This window comes from Diospyros lotus, chromosome 11 (assembly GCF_014633365.1).
Source record: "Diospyros lotus cultivar Yz01 chromosome 11, ASM1463336v1, whole genome shotgun sequence".
Lineage (NCBI taxonomy): Eukaryota > Viridiplantae > Streptophyta > Magnoliopsida > Ericales > Ebenaceae > Diospyros > Diospyros lotus.
This window is the reverse complement of record NC_068348.1, coordinates 12,345,409-12,368,515: the sequence shown is the minus strand read 5'-3', so window position 1 is coordinate 12,368,515 and position 23,107 is coordinate 12,345,409. Positions and strand designations below refer to the sequence as shown.

General features: G+C 39.2%; 1 protein-coding gene across 1 annotated transcript in view; it reads right to left on the bottom strand.

Annotated features, from left to right (window-relative positions):
• Positions 1–373: 373 nt before the first annotated feature.
• LOC127812954 (nudix hydrolase 14, chloroplastic) overlaps positions 374–23,107 on the bottom strand; it is a 54,557-nt gene continuing 31,823 nt past the window's right edge. Inside the window, exons 3-7 of the mRNA XM_052353573.1 lie at positions 5,881–5,958; positions 5,678–5,770; positions 5,426–5,518; positions 4,183–4,281; positions 374–1,044 (exon numbers count right to left, since the gene is read on the bottom strand). Of these exons, the coding sequence (XP_052209533.1) occupies positions 796–1,044; positions 4,183–4,281; positions 5,426–5,518; positions 5,678–5,770; positions 5,881–5,958 (612 nt within the window). The 3' untranslated portion in view covers positions 374–795. The remainder of the gene's footprint in view (positions 1,045–4,182; positions 4,282–5,425; positions 5,519–5,677; positions 5,771–5,880; positions 5,959–23,107) is intronic.

The window sequence follows — 23,107 nt, the reverse complement described above, 5'->3', positions numbered from 1 at the left end:
CTTGGTGTTTTATATCAAATTTATAGCAGTTCAAAACAAATATAAATTTAAGTATCAATATTTATTTAAATGACAAATACAAGATATGTATTGATAAAATTTAAAAATAAATAATTTTATATAATATTTCAACATATATTAAATATTTTTATGAATTAAATTTAAATTTATACATAAAACAAAAAAATATATATTTTTTTAAAATTATTAACATGTAATTGTAAATATTTTAACAATTGAACATCAATTATAAATTTTTTTTTAAAAAAATTATGTTTTTTGAATTTTATTTGGATTATTGAATGTCATGTCTATTTTAGTCTTTTTGTCAAGTTCTAACAGCTTATCAACTTTTACAAATCAAGTACATAACTTTACACTAATAGCTTAAAAACACATTTATCTAAATACATTATCAGCTTAAACGCTACCTAATTTAAATACTATTACACAACTTAAACACTAATCAGCTTAAACACTTTAAAAAAAAAGCCTAGCCAAACTAAGCCTTAATGTTGCCAAATGCTTAACAAAAAATCCTGAGTAGCTTATAAGCTTACATAATTAGCTTATAAGCGCTTAGCCAAACGAGCCCTAAATTGCGACTCTGACTTTGTGTCTAAAACCTAGTGTAAGATCAATTTAGAAACTAAATACGTACGTACCGTGTGGACATCATACGAGGCACAGCCAAATACCGAGACATTAGTAATCTAGGAAAAACTAGGCCAAATTGATGATGAAGCAACTAGATAACAGCTTCAGCCGACATTGACAAGGTTTCAGAGTCGATTGTCAGGAGGAGGGGCGAGCTTTTGGAGGCGGCAGCAGTCCTTCCCTCTTGGCCATTTCATACAGAGCAATGGCCATCAGAGCTTTTGCATCAGCTGTCGCACGCCACAGTTTCGCATACGGGACTATATGCACCTTGATTAGCTCACCCTGTTCGCGAAGGCCTGTTTCTTTTCCTTGCAGTTGCGTGACAATTTCTTTACTCACGTGTCCTTGGTATAGAAACAGACTAATTTCTTCATCGCAACCTCCCTAACCATGGGAAAATAGGATACCACGTTAGCTGAAGGACGAGAATGAAAAATATCATTTTAACATATGATGCTAAATAAATGCTTCTGTCACTCAAAACAATAACCAGATTCTTTGGTGCACTAAGTAATGGGATGCAAATTGTTCACAATAAGTAAAATTAATATTGTTGTTGCCTAGATACAACAATAAATTTGTTAACGAGAGTGTCTCGATTCAAAGTCTACGGGTGATTTAAAAGGAAGAAATTGGTTAGAGGTGCGGGTGAGCCTCCCACACAAGCCTCCCGATGCTTAAGTCAGTATCTTGATTTGAGAGTAGAATGCAAAATAAGTAGAACTGTAGTTAGTGTAAAGTTCTGAGCATATTTCAATCGAAAGAGGATTCTCCAATTTATGAAGAGGAACATACCAAAAAGGCCACATTCTTCAACAGGCATATTGAATGTCCTTTCGAATTTATAGGCAAGCGCATTGGAGGTAGGTTTGACTCTTTCTTCATAGTCTTGCATGAGTAATATCTAGAAATCAAGTCTCTCGGGATCTATAGTCTCCTGGACAATCTCTCGCATTGTCTAGAGAGAGGCTTTCAAGTATGGATATGGATATCCCACAAGAGTCTCCTGAACAAGGGTCTTCTTGTGTTTGAGAGACCTATGAAGCTCTTTGGGAAGGGACCTCAATGACGTCGAGAGAAACTTCTAAGAGAGGTCACTCAGGTGTCTCGGTGTGAGGTCAGTCGGTCTTCTCATTCTCTCAGCCACTCTCAATGGGCCTACAAGCCTCCTTCTTTGGGCTTAGGCTTGGGCTCATCCTTGAGCATAACAAACATAATCTTGAACTCCCCCATCCTTTACTGCTAACTGGAATGGCTTAATCTACTCAAAGCAAGTAAATATTAACAAATCCACCCAAGTTAATTGATTGAACAATTAATCTGTTGATCACTCAAGGCATTTAATGGTACTAAGATATAGGCTAGTCAACAATGACATTAAAAATGGGTGCGAGGGTCCAGAAAATGTCCTATTTGTATCCAGCTTTCCCCTTGCTTTTTTAGAAGAGGAGGTTTTCATAACTCAAACCCGTGACTCAGTCACAAAGGAGACACCTTATGGTTGTTACCAAGGATGACCTTTAGTATAGCAAAATGTAAATCTCTAACCAAAAATATATACATATTTAATATATGAGTGCAAAAATAACACTTTTTTTTATAAGTAATCTTATTATCATTTTTTAGGATCGAAAAAAAAAAATAGACTGGAAGGTTGATGGTTCAACTTATAGAAACCCTCTTTTTGCAAAAGTTGAGGTAAGGTTGTATACAACAATGACCTCCTAACCCTTTCAAGGCAGGGAATCTCATGTGTTGGGGATGGAAGAAGCCTTAAGGGGCAAACCTGTACAAAAACCTATAAACTACTTATGATAATCCATTTAAGAAGTGCAAAAAAGGGTTCCATGGGCACAAGGATGAGCCTCCCTAAAACAAGAATATTTTCCTAAAGACAAAAACAATTACAAGACGTTTTTTTAACCAACAAACTACCACATTGCTTAAAGGGACACTATAAAAAATATTGGTCTTTTATAGGACAAATTCTGCATGGATAATAAATCAAATTCCTGAGAACTAATCTTGCAGGGAAGATTTGAGTTGTCTCGTTTGCTTTCTCCCAGTTGTATGAAGATTCTTGATTATCATCCACAACTTGAAAAAAGAATATCAATTAAAATACCTAAATCAAGCCAATAGAGAATTAGAGGGTAAGTCTTGGTAGCAACAGTAAGGTTGCTCCTATGTGACCAGAAAATCATAGACCTTGAGTTCTGGAAATAGCCTTTTCGGCAACAGCAAGAGGAAGGCAACGTACAAATACATTGTAAAATGGGGAACCTTGTAGCCCTGGGACATCCTTTTAAGCCAATAATGACTTGGGGAAAAACTGAGGCTTCATGATTTAAAAATTGAAGCACCTATTAACTTTTCACTTCTAAAACTCTCTGTAAACCTTACGGGTTTTTAGTTCATCAAAAGACTACCAGCTACTATGCCAGAATCATAGCCATTACGCTTGTAAATGTCAATTACACCACTTTGCTAACTCATTGTCATACCATATCATATTACAATTTTTAGGCATGATGATTTATAAAGCATTGACATTTGACACTGTTTAAATATCAAAACCTTCAAATTGTGCAACCCCCCACCTGCCCTATCCCCAGCCCCAGGCCCCACGGCTGAAAAGTATTGAGTGACAGAATATGTTTGTTTCTAGGGGACAGCTTCTCCCCTCCAAACCAATCTGATTTCGTTTTACTGACTTCAAGTGCAAGTATATATACCTTTGGCAATGTAAATTTCACTCAACTAAACAAATAGTTCTTAAACCTTCCAAAGGGCCCTATCAAGCCTTGGTAGCAAGGTTGCATACAGAAACTACCCTCCCCGGACCCTTGCAAAGCAAAAAGCCTCATGCACTGGGGACCCCTGCCCCCCTTCGGCCCTTCTGACAGGGCTCTCTAGGTGAGCTGACTTGGACAATTTTCATCTATTACTGCCAGTCTAAATCAGGAGAAGCAAAGAAATTAGGGGATTGCTACAGATCTAGTTAGTTCTCCATGACAGGAGAAGAGACATTAGGGGATGAAATAGCTCTAGATAGCGCTATAAGTAGAAGTGAGTTTCATGCTTCCGACAGTCTCAGAAATTACTCCATGAAATAGAGTTGCCAAACTATGAAAATATCCAAGTTTCTTGTTAATTAACATATAACTGGTTATTTTTCATGCTGATCTCCATATATGAGGCCCTTGTCATGATTTGTTTCCTTTCCTGAATCTCACTTGGATTTCTAAAATGACCCAATAACTATATGACTACCATAAAATAGGTAAATAAACATTAATTTTTACCTAAAGAATCTCATACCAAAGAGAAATAGAAATATAAAACCCTTTTCATTTATGTTAAAACAACAACATGCCAAGCCTTACTCTTAGGTGGGGCTTTTCATTCTCTTTCAATGGGAAAGAGAATGAACAAGACAAGTTCTTCAATGCACCAAATTGTTCTGAAATGTAAAATTTTAAAATACTCAGTGGAAGGAAAAAAGGATGTGAGCCTACATACAGGAGAAGGAAACACTCTGGAACCAGTTGATGGATCAAGAAAAGCTGTGAGGTCAACCATGTCTTCTAGATTCAAGTGAATACCAGTCTCCTCCTCAACCTGTCAAATCAACCTGATGAATAAGTTTGATACCGAGAAAAAAAAAAAAAAACAGAAACTATAGGTTTGACATGAAATTAAATCCTACCTCTTTTTTCATATAACCTTGAAGCCTGAAGAAGTTCATTTTTGTTTTAAAGTAAATGGTCATAGATTTTACAAAATGCAACTAGGAAGCACAATCGCCTAACTATTCAAATGGGCGTCCCTTGTGCACAAGACTCCCTAGTTTGCGAGGGTTGAAGGAGGGCTGTATTGACACTTTCAACTGATTTTGGCAATCTCAAGTACCAGGAAATATTATCATGTATATAGCCAGCTACAATGATTTTGAGTGGTCCCAAATATAACATAATGCATAATAACATTTAATAGGATAATAAAGGTCATTATTATGGTTGTACCAGTAACAATAAGATGAATAACAAGAACAAAAAATAGAAGTAGCAAAATGGAAAAGGCACAAAACATATTCATCCCTAAGATAATATAGTCAATGACCAAGTCAATGCGGGCTTTGGCATTTAGGTAATTGTTGGAACGTTCAAGGGGGAATGTAAGGCTACGATGCAACATGGAGAAGAGTAACAATTTGCCAGAGCAAGAACAAAACACTTGGTCATTGTACCTCATGCCTAAATGTTTAGTACTTGAGGTAGACACAAGTTGGACATTCAAGATTGTGTGAACATCGTTTTCACACTTTCTATCACTTATTTTTTCTATTAGTTCGCTCTCAGGCAGTTTTGAGCTATCTTTGAATCAATTTCTCTGAATGCACTTCTTTGCACACATGTTGTACCCCCTTGATATACCTCAATTATGGGTATATCTTCTTGACCATGAAAGTGATTAAAAAAAAAAAAAGAAAAGGAATGTAAGTTAAGGAACATCATATCCAATATGTAGAGGTCATTCTGAAATGAGATTCACATAACCAGAATAAAATTATTGCAGTGTCACAACTTTTTACTAGACCATCATTTTTATATACAGCCAATGAGGGGCTTGCACAGTTGCACAAATCCCTTTGCTTATATGATAGTAGGAGCTGTTGTGTGTGTGTGTGTGTGTGTGTGTGTGTGTGTGTGTGAGAGAGAGAGAGAGAAAGAGAGAGAGAGCGAGCGGGGGGAGGGAGAGAGACCTCACGAACAGCAGTTCCAACAAAATCACCCTTGTCATCAGCCAACATTCCAGCTGGTAATTCCAAAATAAGCCTTCCAACAGGTACTCTGACCTTAACCATGTATACACATCAAGATTCACATGAGATGAAAGTAGAAAGATTATTTTTTAGAATGTTGTTGACATCATTAGCTGAAGAGTGAACTTTAATATTGAAGAATTCTAGCACTGCCCAAAGGTTTAAATCAATTGACAGAAGAAAAACTTTTACTTGTTCAGTAAGCACAGTATAAGTCTCGCCTTCTGACTCCAAAAGGATAAGAACAGCTACAGCTGGCCCTCGTGCAAAGACAATACCTGGAACCTATGTATGTTCCAAGTTATGTGCAAGAAAGATAAGTTCACGACCTAAATTGAGAAGCAACTCATTCAGATGCTAAACTGAATGAATCCAAGGCAAGCCTAACAAGATACCTTTGATCCTCTTTCCTTATCAAACACGTCTGCTATGAACTTAAGAAAACCAACGCGCTTGCCAAACATATCAACCCCCTGTCACAAATAAGAGATCAAGAAAAGTCACTCATGATTAAGAAAAAAAGGTCATCACATGCAGGATCAATGGTAACCATTGTCAAAGAAGACGTGGGAATAATGTTTCAATCTTATTTATCCATTGAGGGAATGATATGAATATATATATACATGCTTTCCTATCAACATAGGAAGTTCGTAAAAAAAAAAAAAAAAAAAAAGGATAGTTCCCAAACTCAGTTTTTGAAACCTGTACAAATTAGGATACAACAAGATATGGAAATTTATAGCATCTAGAAGATACATTCTTTCTAACTTGTCCGAGAATAAGGGCGAGATCAGTCTCCCAATTGTTGACACTCCCCCCAAGATTGAGAATGGATGTCATCCATTCCAAACTTGTTGATCATCCTTTGACACATGGCTGCAAGTAACCCTTTAGTTAGCACATCTGCTAACTGATCATTAGAAGAGATGTATGGAGTACAAATCGGACCACTATTAAATTTCTCCCTGATAAAATGCCTATCCACTTCAATATGCTTAGTTCTATCATGTTGGACTAGATTGTGAGCAATGCTTATTGCTAATTTATTGTCACAATAGTCTCATAAGAGCTGTCCACTCAATTTTCAGATTATCAAGCAATATTTTCAACCATAGTAACTCACACACTCCACACTCCTAGAGCCATAGACCTAAATTCAACTTCTGCACTTGACCAAGCCACTACACTTTGTTGTTTGCCCCTCCACTTCACAAGGTTACCCCCTAGGAAAGTGCAATAGCCAGATGTGGATCTTCAATCCGCTATGGACCTTGCATAATCTACATCCGTGTAAGCCCCAAGTGACATGCATTCTCCTTTCTTGAACATGATTCCTTTCCCGAGTGTCCCTTTCAACTAATGCAATATCCTATATACTACCCTTGGGTGAGTTTCTTTAGGATTATGCATGAATTGGCTAACCACTACTACTGCATATGCAATGTTTGGCCGAGTATGGGCTAGATAAATCAGCCTCCTCACTAGCCTTTGATAAGATCCCTTATCAACCACACTGTCTTCAGGAACCTTCCCCAACTTGTGATTAGGTTCAATCAAAGTATCTATTACCTTACAACTTGGCATTCCAATTTCAGTTAGGAGGTCCACAATATAATTCTGATGGAAAATAAAGATTCCTTCCTTTGAGTGTATTACTTCTATGCCCAAGAAATATTTCAATCTCCCCAATTCCTTAATTTCAAACTCACTAATCAAACACTCTCTAAGTTTATTCTTGCCTTCCTCATCATTTCTGGTAACCACGATGTCATCCACCTACACTATTAACACTCTCACTCCCCCCGTGGCCGAGTGGTGGATGAATAGGGTATGATCCCCTTGGCTTTGTCTATACCCTAGAGTAAACATCACTTTTGTAAACCGGCCAAACCAAGCCCTTGGGGACTGACTGTTTTAGGCCATATAGAGCCTTTTTTAGTCTACACACTACCTTCTCCCAAGTGGTTGTGTCATATCCTGGTGGTAAGTCCATGTAAACTTCTTCTTCTATATTCCCATGCAAAAATGCATTTTTTACATTATATTATTGTAATGGCCAGCCTAGATTAGCAGACAGGATAAGATAACCCTGATTGCATTTAACTTTGCAATTGGTGCAAAGGTATCTAAGTAATCTACCCCATACACTTGAGTATATCCCTTAGCCACCAGCCTTGCCTTGTATCTATCCAATGACCCAACAAATTTATATTTTACTATATAAACCCATTTGCAACCCACTAGGTGTTTCCCTCTAAGCAATTGAACAAGTTCCCATGTTTAATTCTTTTTTAGGGCTGCCATCTCTACCTCCATGGCATTCTTCCAATTCTCATTCTCTATTGCTTCAAAAAAAGTTTTCAAAATAGGAATAGTATGAAGGCTGGTCAGAAAGGTTTTTTGTGGAGACTGGAATTGGATAGAAACAGATGTAAAGAATGCTTGGTGCATGTTCTAGTGCCCTTTCTAAGTGTAATAGGCCAATCAAGATCACACCTAGAAGTTTCTGTTTCAGTTAAGGGTTTAGTAGATTTAATAGGCTCATCAATAGGTATTGAAGGTTCAACACAAGAATTACCTGGTGACTTATTAGGAGAGCTGTTGGAACTATGAGTGTGGCCCCTCTTCCATTGGGCTTGGGTTTATTTAAACATTTTAAACTAGCCACTAATAGCCCAAATTAAATTCCTTAATCCAAACCATTAACCCTAGGTAAGTGGTAAATAAAATCAACTAATAATTTGAATTAAAAAGTCAACAAACCCTAAAGCCCAATAAGGATCAATACCCAAATTAGGGTTTGCATCTTTGCCAAGGACATTAAGTGACTTTAATCCCATATATTTTTAGGAGCATTATTTACATTAATTTCCTTAATATTAATGAGATTAATATTTAGAAAATTCCAACTCTTACACTTAGGTTGACTCACAAAACCTATCGAGCCCGCAATTACCTCATCATGTTGTCCTATTGCGTGTGACGCATTAGGCTTCTACATATGTTGACAATGATTCTTTTCCCTAAAAGAACCATAGACCTTGAGTGGGATCTAGTAATCCATCAAGGCTCCCAATTAGTAGAAGGATCAATAGCGATCACTAACCTTTCAATGGAGCCTACAATCATGTATGTGTAATGGTATCCCTTCATCGATTTAAAGTGTCTCAACCAAGCAAAGGATTGGATTAGGTGTCACCTCTTCTAAGTTTAGTGTATTTGATATATCAAAAGGATAACTTTAAGAGTATTTGATTTAAGATCCAATCTCAAATCAAATTCTCATTGTGCACAAATTTAACAGTTACCTTTTCGTCAAAGGGGCCCAGGAGACATTCTTCCAATAAGGGTCGATGAGTCCTCTCTAGATTACTCACAACCTTTGTATGCTTCATGACATACCCAATCACCGTCGAGATCACACCCTTTACTGGATGCTTTCATAATGGAATCAAAGTATACGAATCCACACACAAAATACTATAGTGACCACAAGTCAAATGATGACTTTACACAACGACCACTAAAGTTTTCATAAACACCTGAAAACCTTATGGAATCTCATGTCAAGTCATGTCCAGTAAATTTGTTCTCCAACAAGAACCCATACACTTGCCTTGGATCCCACACCACCAGCCTTGTAAGATTGGTTGTTGTCTTCTTTAAGATAGAGGCAACATGTACACCAGTCTCACATGCATCATTAACATCCCTTGTCAATGACACCTTGACCAGGGACTATGTTTTAAGGTACTAACCTTTTGCTGTATCTGTTGAATGCTCTCACAATTAAAGTCATACTTTAACCACTATCCACACAAGTTAGTCCCCGAAACTTCATCTTTAGGCATTTATATATAATCAAGTACAAAGGATGAATTGTGCCTAATTTATTTTATCATTGTAACAATCATTGTGTATCTTTCACCAAACCACCACACTTGGTTTGTGAAGCCTACATTGACTTACATCTTAGTGTATCATTTATGAGCTCACCACACTTGGCTCATAGGACATATACTAACAAGTTGGACTATTCCCGATGCATGTAGGGTAAAAGAATAAGAAGAAGCACCTATAAGTGCGAGAGAACAGGTACCTTTCTCAACTTTCTTGTCAAAGGATTCTAGAAAGCTCCCCAGTCTCTCAACTTCAGCCCTGTTAAGCTCCAATCCATCTCCCTGCTCTGGACCCTTTTGTTTAGCATGTTGGTGGCTGCTACCCACAAAGACTTGACCTTGCCCTTAGCCCCTCAAATGCCCACCTTTGGATGGCTTTCCATGTAGCTTCCAGCACTTCTCTATGGTGTGCCTAGGTTTTTTACAATAGGCACACCACAGGGAGTCTCTATCCCAAACCTTCTTCTCCTTTCTAGGTCCTTTATTAGGAGCTTTTAGAGACACTAGAGCGAAACTCTCTATTAGAGAATTGTCCAACATCACTCCCCTTCTGCATGAACTATGGAAATCACTATATTTAGAGAGGGTAAATCCTCGTTACCGAGGATTTGAACTCTTACTGCATCAAACTCCATATTGAGTCTAGCTAGGAAGTCATATGTCCTCTCCTTCTCCACGAACCTCTTCTGTAATGCAGCATCTTCACTGCATTTCATCTTCAGGCATTGGTAATGATCAAGTTCCTGCCATACGGTCTGCAATATATTTGCATACTCTATGATGGATCTTGCCCCTTGCTTGGTGGCTACAACTTTGGTCCTTGTCTCATAAATTTGTTTAGCATCATGAACCTTAGAGTAGGTGAGCTTTATTGCCTCCTAAATGTCCTTGGTTGTCATGAGGAACATCACAATATCACTAATCTTCATAACCATGGAGTTCCACAGCCAAGATATCACTAGGGGAGTCCTCCTCATCCCATGCAACAAACGTGGATTCTCCCTCCTTAGGGCCAGTCCCCAAAAGGTGACTTAACTTCCCTTTCCCTTTAGAAAAGTGCAGATCAGCTAATACCACTTTAAGTAGTTCTTACCGTTCAATCAGTAAACTGCTTGAAGGTTCTGCAATTCTCCACTCAAGCCTACACTATTGGTTCCAGCAAATGGAATTTTCGTTGCACTGCTAGAATTAGCCGAATCCGGCATAGGATTAGGATGTCACAACCCTAGGGAGTAGTGTGTAATATTGTAAAACTTTAGGGTCTAAATGAGGAAATAAAGTAGTAGAAATGTTGTAAGCAGCTAATTGAAGCCGTTGGATAGTTAGAAGGTAGTTGATGTAGCTATAGGTCCTATAAAAGATAGACCTACGGCACTTTGAGGGATATCTTGGAAATGAATAATCAAAGCCTCTCTCTCTATTGATTCTCTCATTCCCTCTTCTTTCTTTCCTTATTTCTCTCTTTTCTCTCTCTGTTTCTATCTCTCTCCCTTGTTCTTACATTCTATAGTTATTGAAATTGTCAGCCCTAATTCAAGGGCTTGATAAAGTGGTATCAGAGCTGGACGAACCAACTGCGGGGTAATCGGCGGAAGCCATCAAGGTGAGGGTCAGCATCAGAACTTGCTAGCAGTAGCAACTCCAATGCAGTCACAATAGTTGAAGGCGAAGTGGTAGTCGCAAGCGATCAAAGGGGTAGTCAAACTCACGACCCCCAGCAAGACGCAACCCAAGAGGAGGCGGAACTGATGGATGCAAAGACGACCAAATGAGACAGAACTGAAGGACGAAAGCAAGACATATTGGGTTTACAGACGCAAGCAATTTGGACTGAAATTCGGAAGCGAGAAGCGAGGAGCTTGGGCTTGGATAGGCGAGCACGGACAACAGCTCTCGGTCAAATCTTTAAGTAGGGCAATGCTTGGCAGAGATTCCCATGTTCTATGCAGCAACGCATCAAGTGGGCCACGGCTGGGGTAGGCGAGAGTGAAGGCATGGCGTGGGTCAAATCTTGATGTGGCCTAAAGCAATGAATTGAAGTCTAGGCAGAAGGTACAAGATTGAAGCAACTAGAGATTAGGTTGGAAGCCCTGTAATTCAATATGACCCATACCCAAGATGCCATGCGCCAAATGCGAGCAGAACTAGCCGAGTGGAAGGAAGCCATGCAAGCAACAAGAAGCGGTCGGAAGATGCCAAGAATCAGTTCAAAGGTGTCAAGAAACGGTAGACCAACAAGGGAAAAGGATCAACAATATGTTAAATATGTTGGCCACTTTGCCCCAATTACGGTTGTCCCTGGAATTTCCGCTAAGGCAAGCATTAGAGCCGATCTTGCCGCATCAAGGCAATCAATCGGGAACGGTCGAGTTTTGGAATAAGTGGAACAACAGATAGTTCAAGAAAATCCAAGAAGAAACTTGGAACAATTGGCGCATAACCATGCACCCATGCCAAAATTGGAGATACCCATGTTTGAGGGAAAGAACCTAAGGTGGTGGTTAAGAAGGTGCGAAAGGTTCTTTCAATCCTACTGGATTTCCGAGGATCAAAATGTGACTCTAGTGACGACCTATCTAAATGAAGTAGCAGATTCTTGGTACCAAGAGTGGGTCCAAAATGAAGGGCTGCAAGGGGTTGGAGAGTTTTTTCAGAAGGGCTCTGTGAGCGTTTCAGGGAAAAGAAAATGACAGATGTTATCGAAGAATTCAACAAGCTGAAGCAAGAAGGTACTGTAATGGAGTACTAAGCCAGATTCGAGGAGCTAAGATCCATGGTATGTACCATACAACCTTGGCTCACTAAACAATACCTGGTATCAAGTTTTGTTAATGGGTTGAAGGAGGAGTTATGGCCCATGGTCAAGATGATGACACCCACGATGGCAGGGCAAGCTACCGAAAAAGCGAGGCTGCAAGAAATGACCTTAGAGGCCATTTTTAAGAAGCATAATGTGCCCTACGAGCCAAGTTTGTTGGTCAAATAGTATGGGGGAGGGAGTTTGGGGGCCTTGCTTATAGGTCCTGATCAACCAGCAATAAAGACAGGAACAAATAATAATGGTAGTAAAGAAGGTTGGATGAACAAATAATAATGGTGGTAAAGAAGGTTGGATGGAACAGAGAAGGCAATTTGGAGTATGTTTCAAGTGTGGAGACAAATATAGCCCTGGTCATTAGTGCAAAAGACAGTTGATGAATATGGAAGGTTATGATGGGGAATAGGAAAAAGAAGAAGAAGATATTTCCCAGGCGAAAATAGGGGAGTGCAGGGTGATCATCGGAGAGGAATCACTTCATTCTATACAGGCTGAAGTGTTTGAAGGAAAGGCTAAAGTAACAGCGAAACAATTAGAGGCGGACATTGCTACACTTGTATTGCTCAAAGGGGAGAAGCAAAACAGTAAGGAGAAGAGACGGAGGCAACAAGTATTGAAGGTAGGGATTGGTTGAACCATAGTCTTCGTTGTCAATTCTTGGGGACAAGAATTGTTTGAAGGGGTGGGGATTGTCATGACCCTAGGGAGCAGTGTAATATTGTAAAATGTTAGGGTTTAAATGAGGAAATAAAGAAGTAGTAGAAATGTTGTAAGTGGCTAATGCTGTAAGCGGCTAATTGAAGTCGTAGGTTAGTTAGAAGGTAGTTGATGTAGCTAAAGGTCCTATAAAAGATAGACCTATGGCACTTTGAGGGATATCTTGGAAATGAATAATCAAAGTCTCTCTCTCTATTGATTCTCTCGTTCTCTCTTCTTTCTTTCCTTATTTCTCTCTCTTTTCTCTCTCTATTTCTATCTCTCCCCCTTGTTCTTACATTCTATAGTTAATGAAATTGCCAGCCCTAATTTAAGGGCTTGACAAAGGGTTAGGGGTAGTAGACATAATATCGAATGAAGAAGATTGATGAAGGTCTTAACAGTCCCACAGAACGGTGACTATTCTATGGCTCTGATACCATGTTAATGAAGACGTGGGAATAATGTTTCAATCTTATTTATCCATTGAGGAATGATCACAATATATACATGCCTTCCTATCAACATAGGAAGTTCTTAAAAACAAAATAGGATAGTTTCCAAATTTAGTTTTCAAAACTTGTACAAATTAGGATACAACAAGATATGGAAATTTGCAGCATCTAGAAGATAAATTCACTAACTTAGAAAGAAAAATATAATCAAGAAATCAATCACAATCAAAATGATCTAATCTTGTCTAAAAATAAGGACGAGATCAGTCTCCCAATCGTCGACAACCATCACCATATACTTACTCAAATAAAATATGAAAACTAATAATAGCTTAAGATAGTCCAAGAAGGAAATGGGAACTAAGTTACTAAAATGAAAAATTAATAGGTTAAGAATTTCTATTAAACAAGAACCAAAATACTGATTGAGTTGGGTCATTAACTTGTTTAACTTAATATAAAGGGAGATAAGAGGATGCTAACTTATTGTCAGAGTTATTATATTCAACTCTCTTGTGCTTTATTGTTAATAATCAGCAACAAGATGACCACAAAATACCATTTGCAACCTGGCATCGTCACTAAGCCACACTAGACATGTGGAAGATTAGACAGAGGGATGGCAATCAGAGGGTCATCTGCCACAGGTGAGCCTGCTGGTGAAGTGCAATTGCCGGTCAGCTACAGGTTCCACACACAAATGGTTCATCAGTGCATAACATCACTTGTGCAGAACCTTCAGTGAGTAAGAACTCCAATAGACCTCCAGAGACTGTTTTCTAACTCAACTACCCAAACCCATGTCATAGTTGACCATTACAACTATAGAAAGGTAAGGAAGATGGGAAAAATTGAAAGAAACTTACATTGGCTTTGCATCAGAAAACTAAGCAGCAAGGCAATGTCGAACTTGATCTTTTTCTACTTTCCTTCCATTTTCCTCTTCATATTAGATTCTAGGTGGTTTTTCGCACACCTCCTTTCATATTTAGTGTCGATAACTCTTCTTTTATCCTTTTCTTTTTTTTTCAGTTGTTTTTATTACGTTCGAGCAAGTGCCCATGATGCCTATTGCACTTGCCTAGGCATAGTCTAACAGAAGGTGTATTGCCTAGTGGTACACAAGGTGCTTCCATGGTGCCTTGAGTTGCCCTTGTGCGTCGCTTATCTTCGAGTACACTAACTCTTAAAAACATTATTGATGCAGAACAGAAAAAGAATTGCAAAAAATTGAAGCAAACAAGACGAGGAGGAGAAGGCAAAAACAAAGGAAGCTTAAGAAAGAGAGAAAATCAACCATCTGTATTCAATATCAAAAGTGTTAATTGCTGAGTACTTCATATGCCTATATATATGCTGAAAACCTATCCTAACTAAAACATAATTAAACTAACTACAATTATATTAGCAAAACAAATAAAAGACAAATGTTGTTACATAGCCTTCAAGGGACCCCTCCGGAAGGGTAGCTCCCCCAAAGGCGGTGAGGTTTCCCAGGAGTGACACCTCCTGGAAGGGTCTTCGGGGCACTCAAAGACCTAGCTAGGTCCTTCAAGGACTTGTTTCCTCGAAGGCCTGGCCCATCCACCTGTTGTTGTTGGAATACAGCAATTAGCTCATATATTATGTCAGCAAAACTCTTCAAGGGCCTGAAACTTGCTACCCCTATGCTGAAAAGGTGGCTCAAGCTCTCGTTATGGCAGTGTCAAAAAACCAGGAAAAACTTCCAATCTATTATCAACTTAGCCGAACACAACATATATACAGAGAGGTTGCCAAGTTTAGGATATCTCCTAAGTTGGATACCTTCCTAAGTTAGCCTAAATGAGTTAGGCAACTCTCTAACTTAGCAATCTTCCTTAAACAAATTAGGAAGCTGCTTACAAGAAATAGAAGAAAATAAAAGAAACAAATTAGGAAGCTACTTACAAGAAATAGAAGAAAATAAAAGATTCTAATCTACAATTTACAATCAATCAACCAAGGAAAGGAAATAATATCAGGACAAATCAACTCATTTGCTAACACTCCCCCTCAAGATGAAGAGTGTATGTCATACATTCCCATCTTGCTGAGGATCTTGTGAAAAACACCACCCAATAAGCCTTTGGTAAAGACATCAGCAAGCTGTCCACCAGTAGGAATGAAAGGAGTACAAATTAAGCCATTGTCAAGCTTCTCTTTAATGAAGTGTCGATCCACCTCAACATGTTTAGTCCTATCATGTTGAACCGGGTTGTGAGCAATGTTAATGGCTGATTTGTTGTCACAATATAATCTCATAGGAGCTGTCCATCGAATCCGTAAGTCATCTAAAATAATCTTGAGCCATAACAACTCACAAATTCCCAATGCCATAGATCGAAACTCAGCTTCAGCACTAGACCTTGCCACCACATTTTGTTTCTTACTACGCCAAGTAACAAGATTGCCACCTAGAAATGTGCAATAATCGGAGGTGGACCGCCTATTAACAAGGGAACCAGCATAGTCGGCATTCGTGTAGGCTTCCAAAGACATAGAGCCACCCGTCTTAAATAAAATACCTTTACCAGGAGCACTCTTAAGGTAATGAAGAATACGATGCATAGCTTTAAAATGACCCTCCTTTGGACTATGCATAAATTGACTTGCTACTCCCACAGCATATGCAATATCCGGCCAAGTATGAGAGAGATAGATTAGCCTTCCTACTAACCGTTGGTAAGACTCTTTATCAACAGCACCTCCCTCCATGTCTTCACCAATTCGATGATTTTGCTCAATTGGAGTATCAAGAACCCTGCAGCCTAGCATACCGGTTTCTTGCAAGAGATCTAACACATATTTATGTTGAGAAATGAAAATACCTTTCTTAGACCTAGCCACTTCAATGCCCAAAAAATACTTTAGGTTCCCAAGCTCCTTTATTTCAAATTCCTGAGTCAAACACTCCTTCAATGCTACAATTCCATCTTGATCATCACCTGTCACAATTATATCATCCACATACACTAGCAAAGCAGTTAGTTTACCAGTTGGAGAGTGGTGAATAAACAATGTGTGATCCCCTTGACTTTGCTTATAGCCCAAACCAAACATTACTTTGGCAAATCTCCCAAACCAAGCTCTTGGTGACTGTTTCAGTCCATAGAGAGCTTTGTTCAAGCGGCATGCTAAGTTTTTTCCTTGATTAGGAAACCCAAATCCAGGAGGAACCTCCATATAAATCTCTTCCTCTAAGTCACCATGTAAAAACGCATTTTTAACATCATATTGATACAAAGGCTAGTTTAAAGTGGCTGCCAATTATAATAGAACCCGAACAGTGTTCATTTTGGCCACCGGAGCAAATGTTTCAAGATAATCCACACCATATGTTTGGGTATAACCTTTGGCCACCAACCTAGCTTTGTACCTTTCTAAAGAGCCATCTGATTTGTATTTGACAGTGTAAAGTTTAGGAACATGAAGAACATCTCTTAGGATCAAAAGATTGTTCACACTGATGTCCCCTATTCCAGAAACAGTAGTTAGGGATCCATCAGCCAGAACAATCTTTTTGGTGCTTGGACAAGGCTTGTAGGATAGGAATTTTTGGGAAGAATAGGTCATATGGTCCGTGGCACCAGTGTCAAGAACCCAATCTGGTTTAAAACCTAAATCTGAAACTTTTAAGCTGGAAGAATTGAGAGTAATACATGTGAGAGCAAGATTTGAAGAACTTGCTCCTAATTCCTTCTCAAGTGAGCCTAATAGGGTCCTCAACTTCTCAATTTCTTCTTGTTTCAGCCCCATAAACTTAGCTTGTTCAATGCCTTTGCCTTCCACTTGTTGTCGGCCATTGATCTCTCCCAATCCCAGCTGACTGTTAGCCATATATGATTGCCCATTAGGCTTAGATTGTGGATGTTGTCCTCCTCTAACTGGTTTTCCATGGAGCTTCCAGCATTTATCAACTGTGTGCCTCGGCTTTTTGCAAAAAGTGCACCACAAATTATCTCTATCTATGGTACTTCCATTTGAATCCACCTGTCTTCTATCTTCTTTAATCCACCTTCCACGACCAGCCCCCTTTATAGTGAGTAATGCTGATCCCTCTAACTGATGATTCTCTAACATCACTCCTCTCCTACCTTCTTCCCCTCGAATAATAGCAATAACTTCATTTAAAGAAGGTAGGTCAGATTTACCTAGGATTTGGATCCTAACAGCATCATACTCCAAGTTTAGCCCAGCTAAGAAGTCATAGATCCGTTCTTTCTCCACAAATCTCTTTTGAATGACTGCATCCTCGCTGCACTTCATCTGGATGCACTAATAGTGATCCAATTCTTGCCACAAAATCTGCAACAGATTAGAGTACTCAATAACAGATCGGTTGCCTTGTTTTGTTGCTGCCACTTTTGTTCTGATTTCATAAATCTGTGCAGCATCATTGATTTTGGAGTAGGTAGTCCTCATAGCATCCCATATCTCCTTAGCCGTAGTTAGAAACATTACCGTATCGCTAATCTCTGGATTCATAGCGCTCCAAAGCCATGACATGACTAATGAGTCTTCTTCATCCCATGCAGCGTACGTGGGATCCTCCTTTTGAGGCCCGGTTCCCTCCAAGTGGCTCAATTTCCCCTTGCCTTTCAAGAAGGTCTTGATTAATTGAGACCACTTGAGATAATTTTTTCCGCTCAACCTATAAGCCGCTTGAATAATCGGAAGCTCTCCTCCAGTACTTATCCCATGGCTGGAACCCCCCGTAACAGCACCTGTGGCTGTGACTTCGGTCGTACCTTCCGATTCTCCAACATCGCCCATACTATGGTTGGAAAGAAAAAATGGATCAAGGTATCTCGGCTACAAACAATCACCGAAACCCTATGGCTCTGATACCATGTCAAAAAACCAGGAAAAACTTCCAATCTATTATCAACTTAGCCGAACACAACATATATACAGAGAGGTTGCCAAGTTTAGGATATCTCCTAAGTTGGATACCTTCCTAAGTTAGCCTAAATGAGTTAGGCAACTCTCTAACTTAGCAATCTTCCTTAAACAAATTAGGAAGCTGCTTACAAGAAATAGAAGAAAATAAAAGAAACAAATTAGGAAGCTGCTTAAAAGAAATAGAAGAAAATAAAAGATTCTAATCTACAATTTACAATCAATCAACCAAGAAAAGGAAATAATATCAGGACAAATCAACTCATTTGCTAACAGGCAACAAGGAAGCTCAAAACGTATTTGTAGTCTCACACGATCGTGAAGCTTACTGGTCAGCCCTTGCACCAAATTTTGCAACTACCGAAGTGCTTTTTCAGACTCACTAAGTGGACCATTGAGCTTGGCGAATATTATCTTCACTTCGAGCCTCAGAAAGCCATCAAGGGTTAGGCATTAGCAGACTTCATTGTGGAGTGTACCCATACTCTTGACTCTATGTCAATGTCTGTTCCCGAGTGGATGTTATTTGTAGATGGGGCCTCTAATGGTCAGGGCAGTAAAGCCGATATTGCTCTCATTTCTCCTGAGGGTGAAGTTTTTGAGTACTCCCTGGGTTTACCTTCCTAATATCCAACAACACCGCAAAGTATGAGGCCCTCATTGCCAGTCTGAGCATCACCAAGAAGCTCAAGGCACAAAGAGTTATAGCCCACAATGATTCTCAACTAGTGGTTCAGCAGTTCCAAGGTACCTACAAGACTAAGGATCCTACACTCATGCAGTATCTTTAAAAGCTTCGTGAGCTGGCCCACTCTTTCATAGACTTCCAGCTGATTCAAGTTAACCACACCCTTAATTAGCATGTTGATGCCTTGTCCAAATTAGCTTCAGCAAGGGATACCCCTGGACGCTTGATTCACATGGAGGTCTTGCAAAGGCCTAATATTGAGGAGCATGAGGTTGAGATTGCAACACATTTCATTGAGATAACAGATGATTGGAGATCCTTGATTTTTCAATATCTGCTTACTGGGGAGCTTCCTGTTGTACCATTCAAGGCCAAATTGTTGAGAACTCGAGCCACTCACTTTGTCATGATTAACAACCTTCTAAAAGCGAGCTTTCTCCATGCCTCTTTTGAAGTGCCTTGGCCTGCAGGAAGCACAATGAGCACTTGATGAGGTACATGAAGGAGACTGTAGTGAGCATCTTGGGGCAAGGTCACTAGCTACCAAGGTCTTAAGGGCAGGTTTCTTTTGGCCCGCACTTCACCAAGATGCTTTTCGTGCCTTCTACTAGAGATGGGGAATTCGCCTTCGCATGGCGTTAGTTGCTTATCCTCAAGTGAATGGCCAAGTTAAAGCTATCAACAAGATAAATTCTCCATGGCCTCAAGACTCGGCTAGAGAAAGCAAAGGGTGCGGGTGGAAGAGCTTCCAACTGTTCTATAGGCCTATCGCACCACCAACTGAGTACCCACTAGGGAAACACCATTCAACCTCGTATACGAAATTGAAGCCCTTTTTCTGGTTGTGGTTGATATCCAATCCCCGTGTGTGCTGGCCTTTAATGAGCAAAATAACTCGAAGCAATTGTGTAGTGTTAGTGATACTTGAGAGATTACTATCCATATTCAGGGATTGATATGGATTGATTTCAATTGATCTATCTTTCTATATTTCTATGTTGAATCTTCTTCTTAGGAGATTATATCTTGACTGCATTTTTAATTGTATCCTAGATTGTAAATATTTCCAAATCTAGATTAGGAAATTATCTAATTAGGAAACTGCCTATGTAGGAGAATAGGTTGTATATATATTTCTTATAACCCTAGAATGAAAGTGTGATTGGATTTTCCATCATTTTGACATGGTATCAGAGCCATAGGTTCACACCCTTGGGAGTAAATCAATTTTTGGCTTCCGATGGTCGTAGCCTACATTGATCCAATCTCCTTTCATAACCTTATAACCATAACAGACTCCATTGAATCCAATAGCACAACAGAAGTTCCTTTCGCTGGAAATTACGGCAATGGTGCAACGTCTGATGGAGAGCTACAGAACATCCAAGCAGCCTATAGGTTGAATGGAAAAAAAACTACTTTAAGTGGTCCCAATTGATCAAGACATTCCTGAAAGGCAAAGGGAAGCTGAGTCACTTACATGGTACTAGCCCTAAGGAGGACGATCCTATGTATGTAGCCTAGATTGAAAAGGACTCGTTGGTTATATCCTTGCTTTGGAATTCCATGTTGCCCGAGATTGGTGACACCATCATGTTCCTAAAGACTGCTAAGGAGATTTGGGATGCTATGAAGCTCAATTACTCTAAAGTACATGATGTTGCTCAGATCTAAAAGATCGGGACCAAAGTGGCAGCCACCAAGCAAGGATTTCAGACTATCACCAAGTATGCAAATCTCGTGCAAACTTTGTGGCGAGAATTGGATCACTACCAATGCATTGAGATGAAATGCAGTGAAGATGCCACTATACAGAAAAAGTTTGTTGAGAAATAGAGGAGTTATGATTTTCTTGCAAGTCTAAACTTGGAGTTTGATACAATGAGAGTCCAGATACTTGGAAAGATAGATTTGCCTTCTCTAAATGAGTCAATATCAATTGTGCGTGCAAAGGAAGAAGGAAATGGGTGATGCTTGAGACTACTCGTACAGATAGTTCAGCACTCATAACCTTGAGGAGTTTTGGCCAAGAGAAACAACCTAAAGTGGACAGGAAGGTTTCTGATTCATCCAAAATAATGAACAGGGACACCTTGTGGTGCACATACTGCAAGAAGCCCTAGCATACCATAGAGGAGTGCTGGGAACTCCATGGTAAACCAACCAAGGGTGGACAACAAAAAGGCCAAGGGCAAGTATTCATGGCTAATTGTCAGCAGTCTACTGAAGGAAAAGCTCCAAATCAAGTAGATACAGTGGAGCTAAACCGAGAGGAGATTGAGAAACTAAGGAATCTATTGGGGTCGTTGGAAAAGAAACCTCTGACAAGTACTTGCATTCTAGCCATCATAGGTATATCTTTCTCTTCTCTTACCTTTCATGCTTCAGATATAACCCTTCCAAATACCTAGATACTTGACTTTGAAGCCACAGACCATATGACATGTTCTTCACACCGGTTTCTATCCTATACACCATGTTCTAGCATAAGGAAAATAACTATGGTTGATGGATCATTAACAACCGTAGCTAGCCAAGGAGATGTCCTTCTAAACAGTAACTTACTCCTAAAGAATGTTCTCCATGTCCCTAAACTTTTCACCAATCTTGTGTCCATTCAAAAACTTACCACTGATGCTAATTGTCGTGTCATCTTTTATCCCTCCTTTTATGAATTTCAAGCACAAGACACGAACAAAATGATTGAGCGTGCTAGGGAAAGAGATGGACTTTACTCTCTTAAAGACCTTAGTGGACAGATTGATAAAAGGAGAGTTTCCCCCTTATCATTCCTAGTTAAGTCCAATAAAGATAGGCTTTGGCTTCATCATTTTCGTCTTGGTTATCCATCTTTTAGGGTTCTTAAATTGTTGTTTCCTTCATTATTCAAGGGATTAGATGTTAGGGAATGTCATTGTGATGTGTGTGATCTTGCAAAATATAGGAGAGTCTCGTTTGCTCTTAATAATAACAGAAGTTCTCTTCCATTTACACTGATTCGCAGTGATATATGGGGTTCTTCTCCTATTCCTAATATCTCAAGGGCTCGATGTTTTGTCTCATTTGTGGATGATTGCACACGTGTAGTTTGGTTATACCTATTAAAGGTTAAATCTGAAGTGTGCACAATTTTTTCAATTTTCTATAACATTATTAAAACTCAATTTGGGGTTGAAATAAAGAGAGTTTGGTCAAACAATGCTAGAGACTATTTTAATCAGTCTTTGTTTGTTTTCTTCCAAAAGAGGGGTATAATCCATGAGTCTTGTTCATACTCTTCAGCAAAATGGAGTAGCTAAGAGAAAAAATAATCACCTATTAGTTGTTACAAGAGCTCTTCTCTTTCACAATAATGTTACAAAACAATATTGGGGAGAAGTAGCCTTAACAACCACATATCTTATTAACCGGCTACCTTCTAGAAGTCTTGATTCCCATAATCCAATTCATCTACTCGTAAAGGTCTTTCCTAGGTTCAATACTTCTAATGGTCTCACTCCCAAAGTTTTCCATTGTCTAAATTTTGTTCATATTCACACTCCCAATAGAAGGAAACTTGACCCTTGGGCTCTCAAATGTATCTTTGTTGGGTATTCCTCCACTCAAAAGGGCTATAAATACTTTCACCCTGTTATAAATTGGGAGCAACGGCAATCTTTAAACACACCCAAGAAACAAATGAAACACCACTCAATACACTCACAACTCACCGGCCAACAGACCACAACATATCAGATAATAAAGAACATAATTTAAAGGCATAAAAAAGAACAAAAAAGAAACATCAAAACACATGAGACGCAGCCTTTTACCTTGGTTCAAGCCAATTGAATTGGCTCTACACCCAGCAATCCAACATCCTGAATCGAGCAGCCTTTATTCAGTAGAAATTGATCAGTACAAAACCCAAGCTCTTGTATAATCTTATCGCTCAAGTACAATCCCTCGTTCACTCCAAGAAAACCCAAGAACTCATACACTATCCTTACTTTCTCTAAAACAACATGTACTCACAATAGCAACCGAGAGCTTGAAAGGATATTGGATCTCTCTCGACTGCCGCCTTGTCCTCTTATTTATAGAAGAGATGGAACCCCCATATAACTAATCAAATATGGAATATTACAATTAGACCCCCAAAGA